The sequence below is a fragment of the Vanessa atalanta genome, chromosome 1 (assembly GCF_905147765.1).
Source record: "Vanessa atalanta chromosome 1, ilVanAtal1.2, whole genome shotgun sequence".
Classification (NCBI taxonomy): domain Eukaryota; kingdom Metazoa; phylum Arthropoda; class Insecta; order Lepidoptera; family Nymphalidae; genus Vanessa; species Vanessa atalanta.
Window position 1 is genome coordinate 5,427,836 of NC_061871.1, and position 23,821 is coordinate 5,451,656.

At 31.3% G+C, this 23,821-nt stretch overlaps 4 protein-coding genes across 5 annotated transcripts; 2 read left to right on the forward strand and 2 right to left on the reverse strand.

Moving 5' to 3' along the window:
* Window positions 1-503: 503 nt before the first annotated feature.
* Window positions 504-1,479, reverse strand: LOC125076903 (peptidyl-prolyl cis-trans isomerase-like). Of its 2 annotated transcripts, none has more exons than XM_047688647.1 (2): window positions 1,413-1,479; window positions 504-1,207 (listed from the first exon to the last, which is right to left on the reverse strand). In XM_047688647.1, exon 2 carries the CDS (start codon window positions 1,187-1,189, stop codon window positions 611-613), a length of 579 nt encoding a protein of 192 aa, XP_047544603.1. In that variant the 5' UTR covers window positions 1,190-1,207; window positions 1,413-1,479; the 3' UTR covers window positions 504-610. The 2 variants fall into 2 exon arrangements, with proteins under 2 accessions (XP_047544603.1, XP_047544595.1); XM_047688639.1 differs by lacking the exon at window positions 1,413-1,479 and adding an exon at window positions 1,301-1,330.
* A 321-nt stretch (window positions 1,480-1,800) lies between these two features.
* On the forward strand, window positions 1,801-3,714 carry LOC125064594 (mitochondrial ribonuclease P protein 1 homolog). Its single transcript, XM_047671729.1, has 5 exons — window positions 1,801-2,163; window positions 2,240-2,460; window positions 2,623-2,771; window positions 2,898-3,264; window positions 3,344-3,714. The coding sequence occupies exons 1-5, from the start codon at window positions 2,022-2,024 to the stop codon at window positions 3,710-3,712; spliced, it is 1,248 nt and encodes a 415-aa protein (XP_047527685.1). The 5' UTR covers window positions 1,801-2,021; the 3' UTR covers window positions 3,713-3,714.
* A 76-nt stretch (window positions 3,715-3,790) lies between these two features.
* On the reverse strand, window positions 3,791-13,603 carry LOC125069872 (death-inducer obliterator 1). Its single transcript, XM_047679512.1, has 17 exons — window positions 13,172-13,603; window positions 12,764-12,925; window positions 10,842-12,633; window positions 10,542-10,734; window positions 9,952-10,191; window positions 9,385-9,837; window positions 8,425-8,760; window positions 8,193-8,345; window positions 7,988-8,109; window positions 7,341-7,850; window positions 7,001-7,266; window positions 6,545-6,657; window positions 6,257-6,465; window positions 5,968-6,178; window positions 4,944-5,073; window positions 4,520-4,707; window positions 3,791-4,357 (listed from the first exon to the last, which is right to left on the reverse strand). The coding sequence occupies exons 1-17, from the start codon at window positions 13,302-13,304 to the stop codon at window positions 4,193-4,195; spliced, it is 5,376 nt and encodes a 1,791-aa protein (XP_047535468.1). The 5' UTR covers window positions 13,305-13,603; the 3' UTR covers window positions 3,791-4,192.
* Window positions 13,604-15,362: 1,759 nt separating this feature from the next.
* LOC125066512 (eukaryotic translation initiation factor 3 subunit E) lies at window positions 15,363-23,297 on the forward strand. Its single transcript, XM_047674614.1, has 8 exons — window positions 15,363-15,556; window positions 17,721-17,837; window positions 17,949-18,116; window positions 18,238-18,360; window positions 21,723-22,099; window positions 22,178-22,372; window positions 22,539-22,773; window positions 23,186-23,297. Exons 1-8 carry the CDS (start codon window positions 15,446-15,448, stop codon window positions 23,210-23,212), a joined length of 1,353 nt encoding a protein of 450 aa, XP_047530570.1. The 5' UTR covers window positions 15,363-15,445; the 3' UTR covers window positions 23,213-23,297.
* Window positions 23,298-23,821: the final 524 nt, after the last annotated feature.

The window sequence follows — 23,821 nt, forward strand, 5'->3', positions numbered from 1 at the left end:
TGTTTGATAAGAAATTAATCATATTAAACACAGCTTTAATATTAATCCATAATAACATATGAATCCAAATTTAATTTTTATAGATTTAGTAAAAATTCAAGTTCCATAGTAAATCATTCAAACTTTAAGTAGAGGATTGTCGGAATGTACATTTTTGAGATTACTTCATATGTGATAACAAAGACTGCAGTCCCATATAACAAACATATATAATTGAATAGAATGTTATTTTATAGAGATTTATATTCTATTTATATAATAATATGAATTAGTAGTTTATCCTCATAGAAGCATTTTTCTGAGAAGTACAATGTTTTGTATACACATTTCATTTATTATTCTAGTTATAGCAAGTGTCTAAATAATTTGCAGATGAACCCTAAATCTAAGATATTTAAACTAATATAAGATATTTAAACTACCTACTGAATAAAAGAACTCTATAATAATTAGTAATACCAATATGATTAAAAAATTTAAACTAATGTTATTAAAACAACAAATTTTATCAACATACTTTATTAACACTTACTACTTAAATTTATTCTAAAATATAACATCAGAAATGCGATTATACTCATATCTATTATAGATTGCAATTAAGCCAACTTTAATCTAACTCACCACATTCTGCAATAACTACTTTCTTTGATGGTTTACCACTTTTTGAGCCGAGGTTTTCCATTTTTTTCACTATATCCATACCTTCCACAACAGAACCAAAGACAACATGTTTTCTATCTAACCATGGTGTTGCTGCAGTGGTAATAAAGAACTGAGAACCATTAGTATTAGGACCAGCATTAGCCATAGACAGAATTCCTGGGCCAGTGTGCTTTAACTTGAAGTTTTCGTCTTGGAAAGTTCTGCCATAAATTGACTTTCCGCCAGTACCATTGTGATTTGTGAAGTCTCCACCTTGACACATGAATCCTGGAATAATTCTGTGAAATGATGAACCTTTGTAACCAAACCCTTTCTCTCCTGTACACAATGCTCTAAAGTTTTCTGCAGTTTTAGGCACTTCGTCAGTATTAAGTTGCATAACAATGCGACCTAATGACTCGCCATCTGCAGTAACATCAAAGAAAACTTTTTTTTCGGGTTGAGTAGAAGCATATCTCAACGCCGCAGCTGAGTACACCGTTCCATTTATTAATGTACGACGCAATATCGCAGATATGGCCATTGCTGAAACGCCCCTAGGCTGAAATTAAACAATCGTTTTAATTGAATCGTTAAACAAATATTTGCAGTTTTATTTATAGGTTAAGTTAAATTATTACAGGAGATACTTTACAATAAAATTTAACATCGGTATTGCAAAATTTAAGTGAAAATATTAAGTCTTAACAAAACCCTACATCTATTATAAAAATTAAAATAATATAAATATTGTAGCTTTTACTAACCTCGAAATTTTAATTTTCAGTTAAGTCTCAAGAAAGGCCAGTGTTGTGATTTTTGTAATGGTTTTCGGAAAACCGGTAATGTAAATTACAGAATATCGATGTAAAAGGTATGCTAAAATAAGTAAAAATATTTTTAACAATTTAAATTCAATTTTTACACTCTAAAAGTTTATCACACAGCTGTGATACAGACAGCATTATATAGAATAGGATTAATATTAAATTAAAAATGTTTTTTTTTTTGTTTATGTATAAGACCGATATTATGAGTTTGACTATTTATCACGATTCACAATAGCAACACTAATTTTAAAGTAATAGAAATTGTCATCTGTACAACTACAATCAATGTCATTATGAATATGATTTATGTCACAATTCACATGTGACATGCATGATGCACATTTATAATTATTGTATAAATGAATAGGTAGCATTGTGACGTAAATTTAGGATTATTTATAAATAATTGATCGAGTGGAATTTAAAAAAAACCGTTTTAAATAAAATACGTAAACATTTTTTGTTATATTGGTTGTTAAATATGAGTTAACTGCCCATTCTTAATTATTTTATTATACACCTGAGAAAAACGCTATAATAATAAAAATGAATTATTTGAGAACATTTGTATCAATTGCTCGGCGACCGATACTGAAAACAACATTTAATCGAAGTCGTATTATTCAAACAAACTTAATTGAAATTTCGCGACCTTTTGTATCACAAACAGAAGTTGAAGATGAAATGGGTATAAAAGAAAAAAATTTAAAAATGTAATTTGAAATTAATAATTAAACTTGATAAAATTAATACTTACTTTTCAGAAACGTTTGTCACTGAGCTTTGTAAAGGTGACAAAGAACTAGAAAAAAAATTCAGAGTATTAATGCTTGAAGTTGAAGTAATGCGTCAGGATGGTCGCTTTGCTCCAGACAAAATCCAATTGGATCAGTGGCAACATTTATTAGAATTACCTAGTAGAAATCAAAGAGCTAATTATTTAACATTTCTATGGAAAACTGAAAAGAGAAAGGAAAACCAAAAAGTTTGTTATAAATATTTTTTTTTCTGTTACTTTTTGGACCTTTACTGCAAATCTGATTATCATTTAATCTTCTAATGCAAACAAATTTCACTTAAAAATTTTATAGCAATATTATTTCATCAGAACAAATAATATTACAAATTGAGATTTCTATTTTTTTAGGCTAAAAAAGAAGCTAGAAGAAAGGAATTTGAAAACTCACCTCCACAAGAAATTAAGGAATATCCAGATGACCTCTCATATGGCATCAAATACCAATCATTGTTCCTTCGCATCCGTGATCAATCAATCAACTATTTTGACAATTATAGGTTACTTTTTATTATAATATACATAATTATTTTTGAACTAATAAAATAAAATATATTAACAATCTGACAAAGATGTGTCTGATTTAAATGATATATTATGTATATATTTGTTTTTAATATTTCCAGGGCTCTACAAGCAATGACTTATGGTCAATCAGTTGTTATTGATTGCTCCTATGAGGATCACATGGTACGAAGAGAAATAACAAATGCTGCAAAGCAAATGACTTTTGTCTTTGGTGACAATAGAATACACAAAGATCCATTTAATTTACACATATGTAATGTTAATATGAAAGGTGAATTTATGAAACAGTTGAAAAAAAATATTCCATCTATAATTGAGCCATGGTTTCCATTGAACATTCACACCACAAGCTACCTTGATGTATTTCCTAAAGATAAACTTGTTTATCTTACACCACACTGTCGTGAAGAGTTAACAACATTTGATCCAGACAGTGTATACATTATTGGCTGTATGGTTGACAAGGTTAGACTACAAATTTTTCACATTGCCTTTTTATCATAAACAAGTAATAAGTATTTATAAATATTGTTTACTATTTCAGATCAATAATGAACCTCTATCATTAGCAAAGGCTAAAAAAGATGGCCTTAAAATGGCTAAACTACCTCTTGACAGATACTTGGAATGGGCACCCGGATCAAAGAAAAATCTAAATATAAATCACATGGTGCCTATTCTTTTGGATTTAAGACTGACTGGTGATTGGGAATTTGCATTAAGGCATATTCCAAGAAGAAAACTCATGGAAACGAAAATTATGGCCATGCAGAAGATGTTGCAAAACACTTCTTTTGCAAAAAAAGAAATATATAAAAAATTCCAAGGAGTACCTAGGCAGAAAAATTATTTATCCCGTGATGAAAAAAAGTTTAAATCAAAGAGAACATTATATGATGATGATAATGTTTAAATAAAAATTTAAACAATGCATTTTTATTCTTTATTTCATATTTTCATTTCTTCTTAAGTCTTAAAAATGTATATTACTTTATGATAAAGGATTTCTATAATTCATTTTCTTAAGTATAAACAAATCTAATTTTGTACAATATACAAAACATAATTAAACCATAAGAACACTATGTATATGAGACGCATAAGTGTTTAACAATTTCGGAAGTTTCATATTATCATGCTGTATTATTATTGTCATGAACTCTTCATTATTGCAACACACAGAATTCACACTATAATAATATGCTTTGCATATTCCAAAGGACTTTAATTCTACCATTACTGTAGATTTACTAAATTAACAAATATCTAAATTGTGAATTGCAATTGCATTGTTTTCTACATATTAAATTCTAAAAACGTAATCCTATACTGCACTGCATAAAGTGAATTATAATTAAATATAAAGTATAAATGTCTATATTAAATAGAAAAATTAAGGCAAAGGTAATGTACGCATGTCGACGTCCGCGGTTGTATTTTCAGATCGTTGCTTTATTGTGGCAAGAATCTCTTGAAGATTTGACGGTAAAGCTATTTCATCCAGTGGAACAACTGGTGTAGGTGGTGTCAAGGGTCTGGACGGCGAATACGCCTCATTCTGTAAAAAATATACCAAAAATATTATACTGTGAGCATTTCAAATAGCAATCATAATATTATGGAAATCTATATAAAAATATTTCAAAATTATATCAAAAATATTTAAATGTAACATTTATAAAACTAAGTCAATTGCTTAATTAAAAGTTAATTAATGTACCTCCTCTGACACCGAAGAGTCCGCTTGGGTCATCTTAAGGATTTGTTGCTTTTGTTCTTCAATTTGTCGGTTGAGTTCTTCCATTTTACTTCTTAAAGTGTTTGAGTTAGGCGGAAGTGATGGCGCTGATGTACTATTACTGCCCGACGAAGAACCCGGACTGTAAGCTTCGTCGTCGTCTGCACACGCTGAAATTATATCTTATTGTTGTTAAAATTATGACTTTGAACTATTTGCCAATTGGTTAATAGTCTAAACAAAAATATATGCGCATTTAACTTAGCCACTATAGTTTATATACTATTTTATTGAACCAGTATTTCAATTGTAACAGTAAATTAAGACTAATAAAATAGCGCCATCTGTTATACATTTTATGTTTGTGGTTGAGAGTACCTACTTATTACTGAAATAGTCTTCTTACCAAGCGAGGCTGCAATTTTGTCCTTGACGGAGTTGGAGAGAGCAGTGGAGGTAAAGGTCGGCATTGGCAGCGCGCGACGCCGCGGCGACAGTGGTGGCGTGTACGACTTCTTACGAGACACGCGCGCCACCTGAAGTTCAATGGCTTATTAAATGTCTGGTATCTCGATCTCATTGCATGTATTTATTGATATATTATTTGATTTGAAAAACTTTCTTATTATTTGGCGAATATATATTAAGTGTTTTATATAATTCTACAACAACCACTTTTAATTCTTTACTTCCTTTGGAAAAATATATTAATAAATATATTTATAGTTGTAGGTAAAAAGTGAAAATATAAAAGATAATACATCATTTTTTTTTCTAAATAAAAGTTGTTTTAGATTTTTGTAGAATATACATAGAAATATTTTATATTATATATCTACATATATATTTAATGTTGTTTGTTTAATCTAATGAGTATTTTTTTGAAATTATAATACATTTGGACTAAAGTATATCAATATAAAAATCTTATTTAGAAAAAATATAATGTTGAAGATTAAATCATATAAATTTAATTATATTTCTTTATTATTTTAAAGTTGCAAGACTTACATAAACTAAAAATAAAAAAAATTGTAAAATTTTTAGTTTCTAAATGTAATTATATAGAGGTGATTTAAAAAAAGGTGGGTTTTGTTATCACATAGATGGATATGGAGGAATTATTACATTACAATATACAACATTAACAACATTATATACATATACAATATTTATTTTTAACTAATCACAGAATTCATGTTTTTATTTATTTTTAATCATATTCTCATTTAATTAATATTATCACATTTTATTTTTTTAAAGTTACAATGGCCCTGGCTGTTTGCACATTTATATTTCGTTGTTCCCTTATCTAAATATTACACAAATTAATAAATGTTGTACATGATTTTTCTTAACAATATTTATTTACATTATAATCTTGAATATTGCCTTTACCATAACACCATACACACATCGCGTTAACTGACCTTCGCTGGTATTATATCTTTGGGAATATGTGGTGCTTGACGTTTTTTCCTTTGTCTTATTATGATGGCTATAAGAAGATGCGTCTTCACTTCACCAAGACCTGGTCCATCCAGCGGTAATAGAACCGGAGGCAAGGATGTATTTGCCGGTATGGGTACTATGTAAAAATCTTTCACAGTTGCTGTGTTAGTTACTTTTACTACACCCAATCTGTAATGTTTAATAATTAATATTGAATTGATTTAAAGTAATTTAAATAACCAATCTTTATGTACCAAAAAAACTGACCGATTGCGACTACTTAGATAGCTATACAATGCAATATACTGCATCTTCTCTTCGTCATTTGCAGCTTGGAGCTTTAAAATAACGATATCCTTATTACTAGCACGCTTCATCTTGCTAATGTAATCCCAAACTGTATCTGGGTTTATTCTGCCTACTATATCTAATTCAGGTGCAAGATCTTCCTCCAAGTCTACAGCATTGCCAGAAACCTGAGAAAAAGAAATACATAGCATTTGTATCAAACAATTAATCATGATTGACAGTGTTCAAGACTGGTCTAAAAATTACCTCATGTGCTGCTACATAGAAGCGAGCTACATCCACCATATTAATACAGCCATTCCAAACGGTTGGTGCTGAATGTTCAACTGTACTACTGGGTTCTTGATCGCTTTCAGCTTCTACATAAACAAATTAATATATTAGATTGCTACTATAGTTATATCACATGAGTTAAATTTTATGTTTTTTTAGGCAAATGGGCAAATGGCCCACTTGATAGTGAGTGGTCGCCATCGCCGTTTGAGATTGGCGCCGCAAGAAATATTAACAATTCCACAGTACACCAATGCGCCACCAACCCTATAAACCTAAATATTATGTCCCTTGTGCCTGTTATATTGCGACACTCACCCTTCAACCTGAAACACAACAACACTGAGTATTGCTGTTTGGCGGTAGAATACTACTCAGAGAGTTTTGCATAAAGCCCTAAAACCAAATGAAAGTGTTTTATGAACTTACCAGATTTGTCTTGTTTTTCAGTATATTTAGGCGGAGACAAAGTAACATTAGCATCAATGGAGAATGTCTTTGAAGGATCATATTCTACATTTCCATATTCAGATATATCATTTTTATAAGTATCCTCATAGACATCTTCTCTTGATTTCCTCAAATCCTCTTCTGAAAACGCTGAAGTTATCATAGGTTCATGAGGGTCATACTCAGGATGTACTTCTTTCATCATAGCAGACTTCGGTCTTTCAAAAGAATCAGAATCAGTTGAGCTAAAATAAAAACATTAATATAAATATACTATTAAAAGATTTAACAAAAACTATTTAGTCAATTGTGCACATACTCATTTTTGCTTTTATTGGAAATCTCCTGCGACCTAGACCGATTTTTGAACTTTTCATCTGTACTACGCCGCGTTGAACGCGAACGAGCTTCTTTCGAATCTCTTCTCCTTGCACCGTCTCTGGAATGAGATCGTCGCGAAGAACGTCGCAACGAACGTGACCTTTCACGGCCTCTTGAATTAGATCTGGAATGTTCTATTGATTGCCTTTTTGATTTTAATTTCGACCGTGATCTGTGTCTTGAACGGTCTCGCGTATCTGGTTTTTCCTTAAAATAATCTGTTTTTGATCTTTCTTTTGATTTTGACCTTGATCTTGATTTCTTAATGGATCGCCGAGATGATCTATGTTCTCTTTCCTTAATATCTGACTTTCGTTTTGAAGATCGTGAACTCCTCTTTTCTATGTCACGTTTAGATTCTTTATCTTTTTTTCTTGAACTGTTCCCTTTTTCCTTATCCTTCTTTTTATTACCACTATGTTTTTTGTGCGAATCTTGTTTCTTTGTTCTGTAAAGAACAAATGTTACATTAACTTTATTTAAAAATATATGGAAATACTTTAAACTTGAACTCAGTATATTAATTTTAAAACGAATTAATTATTAAATTTAAAAGCTGTGAATAAACCCACTCTTGGAACTTACTGTTCTTGAGGTTCAGTATTCGGTACACTATCACTAACAGAATCGTTTAGTACTGTTACTATATCCTCCACAGCCACATTTGGATCCAATTCTGTTGATACAGATTCCTTTGTTTCCATTACCTTAAATTTTTATTAAACAAATTTAGTTTAAAATGAATAAATATTGATGTTATCCTATTCAAATTCACATATATAACACTAACCTCTTCTCCTTTATGTGTTTTTAAAACATATGTTTTGCTTGCAGCTAGAAGATCAATTTCAGATTTCTTAATTAATTCTAATTGGTGCTTGGCTTCTTTGTCCCTCCATTGTGCTAATTCCTGACTCGCTAATTCTTCTGGTGAAAGTCTTACCTGAAAAACGAATCGTAAGCAAATAAAAAGAAAGTAAAAAAACCTTTTTAATCTCTGATATAAACAAAATCAAACATACCAGTTGTTTAGGTGTAATAACGTGTTCACATATCTTCTCCCAAAGAGACAGATTTTTACGATCCTTTATGTTAAACATAAGTGATCTGTATTTAGCTTTATATTTCATTCCTACATCACGATTGAAAAGTTCATGTAATTCTAGCTCTGTATCATTTGCAAATTGTTGTATTTCTTCTTCTGTAAACTTAGGCCCATCACTTTCTGCCATACGATTGGATATTTGTTCTTGTAAAGCTTTTCGTACATTGTCCCTGATAGGATCTTCCGTGCTCATTCTTGACCTTTTTTCTGGAGTGTCTTTCCGTCGCGATGTTGATGGCGAAACTGCCTGAGGCTACGGTGATACAATTGCCGTTAGTACGCTAAATTCGGGTTTAATCAAAGTGTAAACATTTCAAGGATGATAACATTACATAAGTTTAACTTTTAACATAATTATGTAAATTGATGAATAATATACACAAATAACGAAACAAATACCAATTTGTTTTAGGTTAGCCTAACAGTTTGTTCACCTTTGATTGAAACTACCTGTGTACCTTATTTTAAAATACTGAAACTGGTCTACCAATAAATTAATAAACATTTATTAATTAATAAATGCTTCAAAATTAATTTTCAAAAAAAGGGTGTAACACTTTATAAAACCAGCCAGAAATAGATGAATATGAATACTATTTTGTTTTAATTTGTACAAAAATTTTTATAGAGTCATGTTTCCTACAAACACTATTACATCATTGTATTTGTGGTTTATAGATGAGTAAGTGTAGAAGGAAGTTTACCGTAGATTACAAATAAAGATAAGGCTTTATGATCTTCCCGTTAATATTATGAATACCAATTGATTGATACTCTATGCAGTGTCATATTTTGTTGTAGCATTATGTACTGAATTGGTTAATATTTCGCTTATAGTAGTTTCAATTATATGTACAAAAATATTTAAAACATTTACCTTATCAATTAAAGACTGAGATCTACTTGTAGTTGCTCGAACAGGCTTCTTAGATTCACTCAAAACTTTAGTCGATTTTGGTGTTTCAAATATTTGATGTAGCTGGGACTTTGGTGTGACTGGTGTTTTAGGTTGAGGTGGGACTTTAACCTCTTCTTTAGGTGAAGCAAGAACCTTCAATATTTTTTCCTTAGGCTCAGACTGTGGAGTTTTAGGTTGTGTGGGTTGTTCTACTGTTTTTTTAGGAATTCTAGCAAAATTTAGAGTAGTTTGAATTTTATTAGGCTCATTTATGGATTTCTTTCTTGGAATATTAGGTTTAATAGCACTCAATGTCCCTGGCCTGACCACTTCGAATGTTGGGTTCTTCTGGAGCCATGTTTTTAAATTTTCTGCAGTAGGAGCGTTTGGCCCTGCCAGAAGTCTTCCAGATTTTCTTTCATAAACGATTACCTATAAAAGTGAAAATGCATCACATCTAACATTCCATCACAACAAACATAAGCAGAATTAGAAGCTGTAGTGCTAATTATATAATTAATAAAAGCAGCCTACTACTATGCTTACCCTAGATTCTGAGTTGGGTTTTTCAGGTGCTTTGCCACTAGTGTTTTCAATTTTAGAAGTGGATGTTTGACTCCCTAATGAGTCTTGGGCGTGTTTAAGTATACATGCATCACTGCAATAAATACTACTGGCTCGTGCAGGTTTCTTGCAAACTATACAAGTCGTTTTTGAGGCTAATTCTTTGGTGATAGCAGGCTGTGGGGTACTTACTCCAGTAGTTTCCTTTGGTGTTGTAGGTACCTGTTGGCCAAAAATTTTTCTTAGGAATGAACTACAAGGTGAATTATTAAAATCATGCAGGGGTCAAGATCACAATTGAAAAATATCTTTTGGTATTTATAATAGTAAAAACTATTTTATAAAATCCTATTAGTTCAATTTACATTGAAACATAATAATGAAGGAATAACGAATTAAACCTAGTCTAGATATTTCTTCAATTTTATTTCCCAGAAAATTATTATAGTAAATAATCTCCTAGTTATTATATTCTAGTAGTAAAGACTTTAAACTATGTAAGAAGAAGATGTATAAATGGTGACACAACTTTATCAAACACTAAAACATTATTGAATGAATTTATTTATTACCTTGGCAGCATTCTTAACAGAAGTTTTACTATTTTTAACACAATTCGGACATCTCCATTCAATCCCTTGTTCTTCCATTTGTTGACCCATAGCTTTTGTGATGTTGACGCACTTTCCATGGAACCAGTCTTCACATCCATCACAACAAATCATGAATCTGTTGTTGTGTGGTTGCTTACAGATACACCATAATCTGGAAATAAATATTTCAATAATAGAATTTTATTTATGGATCTAAAATAATTTATTGAACTTTAAACAACATTTTAGATAGATTACTTGTACAACATTATACAATACCTGTTGGGATCATCTTCTGAATTCCAGCTTTCTTGAGATTCCACAGAGATCTTTTCAATTGTTGTCACTTGGGGTGCTTGGTCTAATTGTCTTCTATTAGTGAGTTTTTTATTTGTATATTGCTTTGAAACTTGCTGTACTGTAGGTTCCGGAGTAACTATAACATTAGGTTGAATTTGTGCAGGAACTCCTATTACTGAACTATCCATTACACTTGTTGATTCAACTTGGTTCTTTCGTTTAGATGACCGAGTTGCTGGTGCTTCAATGGGTGGCAATGTGATAACACGACCATCACGTCTTACTATCTCTATTGGATCTTTACGAGGCACAGCGGTTTTTACTGTAGACTTTAGCAGAGGAGGTGATGCATACAGATTACTAGTTGTTGGAGTTTGTTGAAAAGGCAATGTAACTGGAGTTTTAACAGGAGCAGGATCAACTTTACCCAATACTTGTTTATCTATAACTTCTTGTAAATTTTCTGAACTTTCCACCAACTGAGCAACATGCATTAACAAGTCCTCAGTCAATCCATCTTCTTCTGGTTGGAGTCCACCTAATAAATCTAGGGTCGGAGAGAGTGGTCCAGCCAAACCAGGACTGTTTATAACATTAGCTACAATACTAGGTTGCACTTTCATTGACTGTGAAGTTGTATCTTGCAATATTTGAGCTAAACTTGCATCATCTAGTTGAGGCATGGGATCATAGCCTTTGGTGCTTTTTTCTGCCATGTTAGTTATTGCCTTTGTTGTCTTCACATATGTTTTTTGTGGTACTAATGATTTTATATCTTCTGCATTATCAGGCTTTGAAATAGACACAGGCTGAATAATAGATTTCATATCACTTGATTCAAGTGGTTTTGTAAGATCACTGGGTTTTTTATTTATCACTATAGTTTCTTTCTCACTTTTAGCTGGCAATTTATTCTCAGTTGACACTCGTCTAATAACATCAGGTGTAGAAAATAATGAAGTCATATCTGATAATAAAGCAGTCATATGGGCTGGTGTTTTCTTTTCTTTTTTAACAACTTTACTCAAAGTTGGTTTAGGCACCAATTTACTTTGCTCAGCAGCAGCTGTACACACTTGTACCTTTGTAGCAGGAATTAAACTGTCTAAATCTATCTCCTTTTTTTCTAGCAAAGGATTCTTATTCAATAATTTTTCTTTAATATTTCTTTTTATAACATTTTTATTAATTTTAAGTTTTGATGCTACTTTGGGATCTGCTTTAGCAGCCCTACCCATTTGAACACTTTTTAAAATTCTTGGTTTTGCTTTCAGCCTTCTTAATTTTTGTGGACCTGATTTATCTTTTGTATCTTTATAATCAGAATCTGAATCTCTGTCTTGTATACTATCACCAGATGAGCTAGCCGATGATGATTCCGTATTTTCCTCACCTTTTGTGTCTGGTTCAGAGCATTTTGCCACTTCATTTAAAAGTTTCGACTTGGTCAAAACTGGTAAAGGTTTTGTTAAAAGATCATTACCTTTTAAAATAATTGAAGGTTCTGTTGTATTTAAAACAATTTTTTTTCCTTTAGGTATTATTTGTTGCTCCAAGATTGTAATCTTTTTAGGTGTAGAAACTGGTTTAGGTGGAGGAGTATGAGTAATCTCTATAACGGGATCATCATAAGGTGCAAACGGTTCACTTTTTTGTGGTAAAACTTGACTTGGAGATGTCAATGGTGTGTAGCAGTGGTCATTCTGAAAACCAACCAAACTGTTCTCTCTTGTTTCTATTCTTAAAGATTGTAACATTTCTGCTCCACTATCTGAAATATATAAAATCATTATAAACAACAAATATGTTATATGTAAAAATAGTTTAAAACACATGAAATGCTTTATCAAGGTTTATTTAAGTTCTAAAAATGATTAGATATAATGATATTAATGACTTACCATACTTTATAATACTGTCTGGCTCATTATAATAGCTATCTACCGAAAGTGTTACATGAGGAACTTTATCGTCCTCGTTTTCGGAGTCAGTAGCATCATCGGGCCGGCCTTCATGGCCAACGCGTACTACACTTATACCAGCAGCTTGAGATCCATCACTACCTAAAAATGTTACACAAAATGTTATCTGCCGTGCATATATTTCATTTTGAATTTGGTTATCAAGTTTATAGCAACAATTTAATTGTAAAAATTAAAGCTTCTTGTAAGCATCAACATTTCAAAACTCAAAAGTATGATTTATATTTATGACATACCATACCATAGTCAGTGTTTACTAAGAACATTTATATATGAATTCAATATATAGTTTCTATTATATCAGATTCAAAGGAACATATAGCTTACCCATGAGAGTACCCAGTAAATTCTGGTCGACTGACAAGGATCCATCCTTGTTTACAATAACAACCACAGAACTATCGGTTTTGGTAGATGGTCCATTTAGGTCCGTATAATTAGTTATCACTGTGTTGGACATTTTTCATCACAATTTATGCAACTAGCTTCATGCAAGCCCTCTATTTTTAGCCTACTTTGAACACACATGCTATCGCGTCTATCTATAAACACATTCGACACTTGACGCCATTTTGAAGACAATCTAACAAGAAAGGGCGCGCATTGCATTCATTACATAGAAAATCTAGCATAAAACGCAATGTTTGTAAGCTGCATCTTAATATTAATGTGAAATTAAATTATAATAAAGAATCGCAAATTATAAAACCTTCTATTTTAATATTTATATGTTTAAAAGCAAAATAATGCGCACACCGAATACACTCCACAGATAGTCATAATTTTAAATTTTACTTGATAAAGTGACATATTCTCATAGATTAAAAATAAATAACATAGCAATATTAATCATAAAAACAAAGCCTTAAAATGTAATACGAATGCAGACCTATAACTTACGGAACATAATAATTTACTTTTATTCATCATTATAATTTATCTGTTTACTAATTGTTTTTTATCTAAATTTTTGTAATTTAGTAAAATCATCAATAGCCTGGTAATCTAAAAGGTTAAATGGATAATTTTTTTAATGTTTACTATTTATTATAACACCCTTTTTACGTCTGGGGTTAAACATATATTTTGTTTTACTAATGAATTTAAACAAAATTAAATTTTGACTTTAAATAAAAATATTATAAACGTAGCGTTTTATCGTTTTATTTTATTTAAAAAAATTATTATAAATGGGTGCCAACATGTTATTAAGCTTAACCAATAACAAATTACTCATATTTTGATTTACTCCTTTAATCAAACTCCTATAAATAACCTTTTCCTTGCAGTTTACAATACCGAACCTCTGCGAGTTCAGTCGTGTTCGTAACACATAGATAAATCTAGGACAATATAGTCGTTTGCTTGTCAAACAGTAAAAAAAGGAGAAATAAGAAGGAAAAAGCGAGAGTGAAAAGAGAATAAAATAAAATAGCCTACATAAAAGAATAATACTCGGTAGAATAGAACAAAATTCTTTTAGGTGTTACTTTTTTACTTATGTTTTATCTTTAATGTTGATGTAGGCCGCACTATTAAAAAAAAAACAAACATTGGCGGGAAAATTGCGTGGGCGCTGCTTCATTGCTTTCGGGTAGAATCTATCGAAGTCACGTTATTTCTGGTAGTTCAACCTTTTTATGCACCAATAGAGGAATCTAGCCCAATTACACAGATTATACAATTTTCTGATTAAGAGGGTCGCGTTTGTGATTTTTTCTTTTTCATAAAGCCGAGGGACGAATTGAACGCTCTGATTGGCTAATGTAGTTCTAGTCACCCATTCAAATTTCAAAATGTTCGGACTCAAGTACATATAATTTCGTTACAATTATATTCAAAAACTGTCTACAATTATAATCAATAAGTTTAAGGCCCAATTTCTAATTTAAAAAAAAATGTCGTACTAGGAATAGAACCAGAAAAAATAGCACTGGTAGTGGTAGTGCTGCTGCCACGAACTAAAATGGTGAAAATGTAGTGGACAAGAAAATATTTCCTATTTAATTTTTAGTCCAGCGATCGAAACAAAGTCATTCAGTATATGTTGATAAACCGCAAATGACGTGCCTAGCTAAATCACAGGCTAATTCTTTTGAATAATAAAAACATCAATAATTATTAATGAGTTGCTCATCAATTCACCCGATTTGTTATTAATAAAAATAGAGCTTTTTCAAGAAGCTGGCTGAGCTCTAAATAGCACAAGAAAGGACTAGAAAAGGCCAAATATAAATTAAAGCCAGTGATCACGTACAATGATTTTGAGTGCCAACTAGCCAGTGTTGTATGCCAAAATGAATTAAAACTAAAGAATCTAACATATTATAATCTTTGTCGTCATTATATTCTTAATGTTCGTTCTTTGCTATTTAATAATGACCAATATTCTTAAGCTTTTTTAGTTGGCGCCAACTTAAGATAACTCAATTTCTTTACTGAATTTATTATCTGTGATATAGTATCCAGTAGTTAAGTACTCTGTGGTTTTAATAAAAACAGAGTTGTCAGTTATGGCTGTAGTTGTGGGGTTGTGACTTGTAAGCTGTCATTAGTTTGAACACGAGTGTATTGGTTATTAAATTTTTGGAAAGTATATCAATGATTACTGTAACCATGAGTTATTCGAAGTTTGATTTGACTTTTAAAATAGGACAATATTTGGATAGGCATCTTGTGTTTCCATTATTAGAATTTTTAGCAGCAAAAGAGGTAACAACAGTTTTTAAAATTTTTTGATTTTTTAGAAAATGCACATAACTTTTATCTAGACACGCGGTAGCGTGTCAGCCAAGTTCTAGTAGCAGAACTGGCGTGCAGCACCGTGTGTAATATTACACGAACCATTTGGAGCCACTTTTGACCTCCTCATAACTCAAAAACTATTTGACATAAACGAGTCAAAATTGGCTCATATATTGAGACTCGCGATATACATATGTGTTCCTAATTTCATAAGCGCATCTCAAACGGTTATTTAGATATTAACGTCTAAAAATCGTCATTTTTATCACTGACTGACCTATAGATCAAAACTATATCCTACTTCCAGGTGACCTAGAAAGTTCAAATTTGGCATGCAAGTAGATAATTAGGCTAATATAAAGGAAAAAATCTGAAACTGGTAATTTTCTATCTTTTATTATAGTTTTTCAATTATTGGGTCTATTAGGAACACTTATATACTTAGTTCCTGTAATAACTGTAATAAAAAAAATAATGTAAGAACCAGTAATCAAAACTTATGACAGCCGGTCTTAATGTGGATTTTAAGGTCTTCACGTGAATATATAACAAGTTGAATACCACCCTTAAGTTTTTTAAATCCAAATATTTCCGTTTTAGTACTTATGAGTATAGCCGACTTTCGTATTTATTACGTTATTCACTAGCATTTAGCGCACATCAATGGTGCAAAATAATTATACTTAAAAAAATAATAATAATAGGCATTTCGGTACATTGGGGAGGTCGACAACAGCAATAGCACACGTAAAATAACGATTCAATTTAAACATATTTTAATTTGCGAACTAGAAGTCAAAACTAAGTTACAGATATGAAGTAATGTACATATATGTTCAAAGGAAACAATTCTCTATTTGCTTAGCATATTCTACTACTATACACAAATTACAAGGCCTTCGCTTTGACGGTGCTCTTTTCGACATAGGCTCCTCTATATTAAGTAAAGAGCAGGCTTACGTTGGCCTCTCCAGAGTTAAAACCTTAGATCTAGTACATCTTATCAATTTAGGTCCAAGTCAAATCAAGACACAAGAGAGCTCTATTGTAGAGTAAAACCGTCTGCGCACGTTATACCACCCCTACTTGGCCAAATTAAGTATAAACAGAAAACGCGTAAAAAAAATCAGGACACTGAATAGGCAATTCACTCGAACATTTCAGAGGTACCTACAAGGAAAATAAGAAAGTATCAAAAAAAAGACAATTATACCCCGTAAACGTAGGAAAATAGAATAGCTTAACAAAAACCATTTGGAAATAATTTTGTTATTAATAAGTACCTACTAATAATTTATATACAAAAAGTAGTGATATCCCATCAAAAACATAAATGTAAAAATGAGAGCCAAGTTAAATATTATGATACATACCTTGGTTGTTGACTTCAACGACAAAAGAAGTGAGATCTAAATTTGTGCCAAGTTAAATAGTCCTTTCTGAAATTTATTTATAACTACATAAAATATCATTTCTTCTTATAACTTGGGGTAATATATTGTTGCCTAAGGTCTGACTTGGCTAGTTCTTATATGTTTATAAACACAAATTGTAGTTTGTGTTTAGAATAACAAATTATAACTCAGAACATCTAAGAAGAATGGAGGACAGCTCAGTATTGCTTAGTTAGTGTTAACGTACATTAAGAGCTGCGATGGTCCAGTCACTAGGAAACATGAATCTTAACCAGATATCGCGAGTTCATATCTAGACAAGTACCATTGAATATTTGCATGCTTAATTTGTGTTTATAATTCATTTGTAAAGGCTTAGAACTTACGAAGGCTACAATATAATTCGTATATGAGAACTAGCCAAGTCAGACCTTAGGCAACAATATATTATCCCAAGTTATAAGAAGAAATGATATTTTATGTAGTTATAAATAAATTTCAGAAAGGACTATTTAACTTGGCACAAATTTAGATCTCACTTCTTTTGTCGTTGAAGTCAACAACCAAGGTATGTATCATAATATTTAACTTGGCTCTCATTTTTACATTTATGTTTTTGATGGGATACAATAGTTCGTGAAATCATTGAACAAAATTGCAAATCAAATATTAATGTTTGTAGTGACATAATGTTCAATACTTTAAAATTATAGTATCTTACACGTTTACCTTTACAGACGTATGACCAGTCCGAACTCTTGCAAGCTAAATTGGAGATATTAAGTAAGACAAACATGATTGATTATGTTATTGATATAAGAAGCATGCTCTACCCAGATGAAGACACACCTGAGGTGAGTTTATATACCATTATTGTATTCAATGGAAACATTACGGAAACCGAAGGGAATATTAAAATATAAGAGTAAATAAGTTAATAAAAATACTAAAATAATGCTTTTCAGGAAATTAAAAGCAGGAGAGCAGTTGTACTGTCACAACTACAAGAACTCCAGGATGCCGTTGAACCTGTCCTTAAACTGATGCAACGTGATGACGTTATGAAAACAGTTGAAACCATGAGAGATCCTAAAACTCTTATCAACTATTTAACGACCAATAAAGAATTTGAGGTAAATACACATATTTATGTACTTATAGAAGTTATGTTGTTAAGTTGACGAGTAATAATTATTAGCTTTACAGAAAAAACGCTGTTATATAATTTTTTTATTGTTATTTTTTATTTTACAGTTCAAAATAGAAATGATTGACAGTATGTATCGTTTGGCAAAATACCGCTATGAATGTGGTAACTATGTTGAATCTGCATCATATCTTTACTTCTGTCAACTAGTGATGGCCCCAACAGATAAGGTTTGTATTGATTATATTATTATGTGACAGTAAAGTACAATTTTAGTAGTAGAAGGTATCTCTTATCACTATACAGTTTATATATCTTATAACTTAAAATGACTTGATTGAGTTAATTTAAAACTTTAATTAGTAAATCAAACCTAAATATTTTTTTATATCTACTATAGTCATTTTATGAATATTGTATAGATATTACAAAATTACAGACATTTCTAGACAATTAATAAAGAGAATGAACAGGTCTTGCAATGACAAGACCTTGCAATAACTGGCAGCACTAGCACTGATTACTGGCAAAAATTTGATACTTTGTTTTTAATTTGCTTTCTTTAAGAAACTTTAGAAAAGTCATCAATTTGTCTGTATTTATAATTACTTTATGTATTGTATGTACACATATAACTTTTTAGTAATTTTTTTTTACATTGGGTTCAGTTTAACTCCTTGGTCCCATCTCAATTTCATTGGTATTAAGCATTAACACTTAGAAAAATTGTTGTTGACAGTTTCTTAATATTAGGGAATATATATATTGTTTAACATTGCTCTATATATAGTCAATGGTAGCTCTATGTTTAATTCAACACTACATAATGATTCAAAATTGCTTATATGATCCTACTGGAATGAGCAATATTTCGATTTTTAGGCCAATATCTTACAAGTGACATGTTAAGTCAGAAAAAAAAGTTATAGTAAAACTAATACAACATACACATTATCCTTTATTGACATTGTAAGCTAAAATGAAGGACAAATGTATTTTCTTATCTCAAGTCTCTGATGTTACTGGAATCTCCTGTTAGAAACAAATAAGATGCGATTAAACTATATTTGTATAAAATTTAGTCAACAATAAATTTGATAAATGTAAGAGTTAACTGTAAAAGAAAGTAAGCAAGTTGCAGATTTTGTTTGTAATAATTAGTACTTACAATGATATTCTCAAGGAACGTTCATTTATCTAAAATATTGACTTACAGCATTATATAGAATTCCACTGTTGAAATGGGGGTGATACTGGTTTCTATGATCTTGAATTTGTGATATTGCATTAAACCACTGTCCACAAATTTCACATTGAAAGACAAGAGAGGGTTTAAATACACAGTTATTCTCACCATTATCAGATGATTTTGGTATAAAATGACCTACTTTGTACCTTTAAAATAAAATATTATTTATATTAATCAAAATCTGAAATGCAGAGAGCAACTTTATACTGCCTCCTGTATACAACAATATTTATATAAACGCAATCTTACCGATGATTGTATAACTGATCATAATTTCTAAACTTTCGATCACAAGCATTACAGAGAAGTAGTTTTGGCAAAGAAAATTGATAATACATTTTCAACCACAAGCAAATTAGCCAATGTTGTTCTGCCGTTTTGTAACACGAAAATGCTATGTTGCAAGCATTACATTCGTAATTTTTCGTAACAGTGTGCATTTTAAGATGTCTCAGTAATCTAGGTATACTTGTATAAACCTTTTCACAAAATTCGCACTGCAATAGTGAAGATGTCTTAATCTCTCGAACACAGTCCGTGTTATCTGATTTACAGCACTGATTAGCATGCTTTAGGGCCAAGTCTTGTCGTGGCCACACCTGAAAACACTCTGTACAAGTCCAAACAAACTGCCAACGTTGATGTTTGTCCAAACTGCCATGTCTAACAGAGTAATGTCTCCAAAGGCCAGTTTCGTATACGAAACATTTTCCACATTCCTCACAGGGATATGAGCGCAATGGTTTCGGATTGATTATTCCCAATATCTCCTTCTTTTTCGTGTAATTTAAGGTTCTGTTAAGCATGTGAATATTTTCCATTATCCGAGCATTGTTTTCTTTGACTTTTTCAAGACTATATTCAAGCGGACTCATTGAGCTGCCAATATCTTTGTTACTGAAACTATATGTTTCTGTTGAAACTTTCTGCGGGTTCTCTTCCGTTTCGGTTATCCTATAATGCTTAGTTGATATTTCAGCATTACGATTGAAAATCATGCTCTTTGTTTCAGACTTTAAATCATTACTTGTTTCCGCAGATAAATGTTGGATTTTAAGCTGCACTTGTAAATTATTTGGTAATTTACCGGTATCCTCAACTTTCTCTGCGCATAAATCGAGATCTATGTTACTTGAATTATCTTCGGAAACAACTTTAACAGTCAACCGTGGCTTATCTTTTTCTTTCTTTTTAGGATAATCTCGGCCTTCACGCCATGTTTCAATCGTAGTTTTATCATTTTCTTCTATTAATATTTGCAATGTTTGAAACTTATCCTCTGTTTCAAATCTATGAACGATTAATTTACCTGACATCTTAATAAGTGACAGAAAATACAAAATGACAGTTTTTTTTTTCTTTGCAGCACGACGAAGTTTTAATATGCATTACATGAAGATAAAAGATATTTCTTTAAAAAAATGCAACAAATATATACATATATTCATTTTATATGGTAAATCTTATTAGTGGTAGAAACCGTCTCGATTTCCCTACTGCGGATATAAACGACATATAGTTTGAGTTTTAACAAGCTTTCAGATATATTTGAGCTTGCGAGCGCGATTTATCTACTTATGGTACATTTGTGTTTTAATTAACACAATCTACACGCTAATTAAATTAAATATGGCATTTGAGACAGTAACTATATTTGTTGTTCAAGTTTTTTTTTAAATCCTTTTATTTTAATTTTTTTTTCTATATTGTAGTCCGCTGTAGTGTAAATGTGTCAGTTGATGGTGATTGGTGACCACTGCTCGTTGACATTGGTTTTTAAAGAAATTTTATCATCCTTATTCTACATATGCGCCACCAACCTTGAGAACTAAGATTTTATATCCCTTGTGCGTGTAATTACACTAGCTCATCGCCCTAAAAATTGGACCACAATACTAAGTTAGGCTTGTGGTTTAGAATATAATATGAAGAGTGGATGGTACTCAGAGTGGCTTGCACAAAGCCCCCAAGTACTTTAATAATATTTATTTTATATGGTATTAATTTGTTTTTATCAAATGTCGTAATCACTTTATTTTCTTAATATAAAAAAAAAAAATCATTCATAATATTTCTATGTATGGAATAATCTTTTTTGATTATAACTTAAAAACCGTGTTATATAGAGATCAATGTTAGGTGGTTATGTTAGTCGTGCTTTTATGTTGTTAAATGTTCTATGTTAAACAATCGTATGATTTTTTCTTTTTTATAATTTGAACGAAACCTTTATTAAAAACCCGTTTTCTTTATTGAAATCTTTTTTCTAATATGAAAATTGATTTAGGGGACATTAGGGGGACTCACGCATTCAGGAATAATGACTATTTTTTTCTCTTTTAGAATTACCTGTCCGTTCTCTGGGGTAAATTAGCAAGTGAAATTCTTGTTCAAAATTGGGATGCAGCCCTCGATGATTTAACAAAGTTGCGTGAATTCATCGACAACGGTGCCGCAGGCGCAACTGCGAACAACATGCAGGCCCTACAGCAGCGCACATGGCTCGTCCACTGGTCTCTCTTCGTGTTCTTCAACCACGTCAAAGGGCGTGACCTAATTATTGAGATGTTCTTGTACAAACCATTGTATCTGAACGCAATCCAGACAATGTGTCCTCATATCCTCCGCTACTTGGCTACTGCTGTCATTATTAACCGCTCACGTAGAAATGCGCTCAAAGATCTTGTCAAAGTAATTCAACAAGAGGCCTACACGTACAGGTATTGAAGGAAATTGTTTGAAATCACATCCCTATTGCGTTATTTAGATTCTAGGGACTGAAATTATTTAATTTTCAGAGATCCAATAACTGAATTTATTGAACACTTATACGTTAACTTCGACTTTGAAGCGGCCCGAAGGAAGTTGAATCAGTGCCAAGCGGTTCTGTTAACAGACTTCTTCTTAATTGCCTGCTTGGATGAATTCGTTGAAAATGCACGTCTAATGATATTCGAAACCTTCTGTCGTATTCACCAAGTGATAAGTATTGGGTACGAAAGCGTTTGTATAATTTTTCTAGATTTAAATAATAAGCTTAATAATGCAAGTTAGAATTTAGATGTCGTCTTTAAAATCATTCAATATGTTATTTCAGTCATAAAGATCAAGAGATACTTAGTTTTACTTTACTTTACTATTTTTTTTACACTCTTTCAGAATGTTGGCAGAAAATCTTAACATGCAACCCGACGAAGCTGAATGTTGGATCGTCAACCTCATTCGTAATGCTCGTTTGGATGCTAAAATAGATTCTAAACTGGGTCACGTTGTAATGGGAGCTCAACCTTTGTCGCCGTACCAGCAACTCGTTGAAAGAATAGACTCCTTAGCGGTGCGATCAGAAGCTCTTACGTCTCTTGTTGAACGGAAACAAAAAACTCGTAATCAAGATGTGAGTAGATTATATATTTAAAGAGTATGATGATAATGTTGTTGTATAGTTTCGCTTCTTACTTTCTACATTTGTCATAAATGCTTCATATTTAAAAAAAAAATAATATTAAAAATACTTTGACCAATATAGGTTTATTGGTCTCAAACTATAAATGTTGTAATGTTATTGACATTTTAAAAAGCAGCTAATGTTTTATTCTGAAACAATGCAAAATCTTCTATTCCAATTTTTATAGTGCTATGTTGATATTTGATTAGGTCGAAGCCGCCTTTTTTAACCAATCAGTTTACTGCTTAAATATGATGCTCCACTGTATATAAACCCAAATTAATCTACGTGTTCCATCTCCTGGACTATGTCTCCTAACCTTACCAAAATTGCACTTTATAAATGGTAACCTGTTTTTCAGATACGTTGGGGCGCCCAAGAATTCTAACCAACCACCACAAATTGTTTGTAACAGAGTATCTTCATCTTTTGTAAATCAAACATTTTAATAAATATATTGTGAAAATAATAAACATTTTATTTTATTACTCCTTCCATTTAGATCGAATTGTATTTAAGTAACAATTTTTTTGTACCTATTATAAATATTCCTTATAAGAGAAAGTAAGATTGCTTAAATTAAATATATTTCATAGGATAAATTATGATTTACTTAATGCTAGCCTTTGTATAAGGCCACCCACTCCTCAGATATAGTAAGGGTTAGTATTATTGTGTTCCTAAGCATAAGGGACATATCATCCTAGTCCCAAAATTTGGGACGCATTGGCTAAGGAATAGTTAGTATTTCTTAAAGTAGCAAGGTCTATGGGTGTTGGTGACCACTTACCATCAGGTGGCCCATTTACTTGTCCTCTTTCCTATACTATAAAAAAAAATATTTTTCATCGACTTTATTTTCATAACTCAACTTGAGTTTATAAAATGAAAAATTAATGACTGAGGTTTGGATCTGAAGTATGAATAAATGTAGATTCATATTTCATAAGCGATCTTTGACTCAAGAGTATAACTAGCTCTGCTTCACAGCATCTCC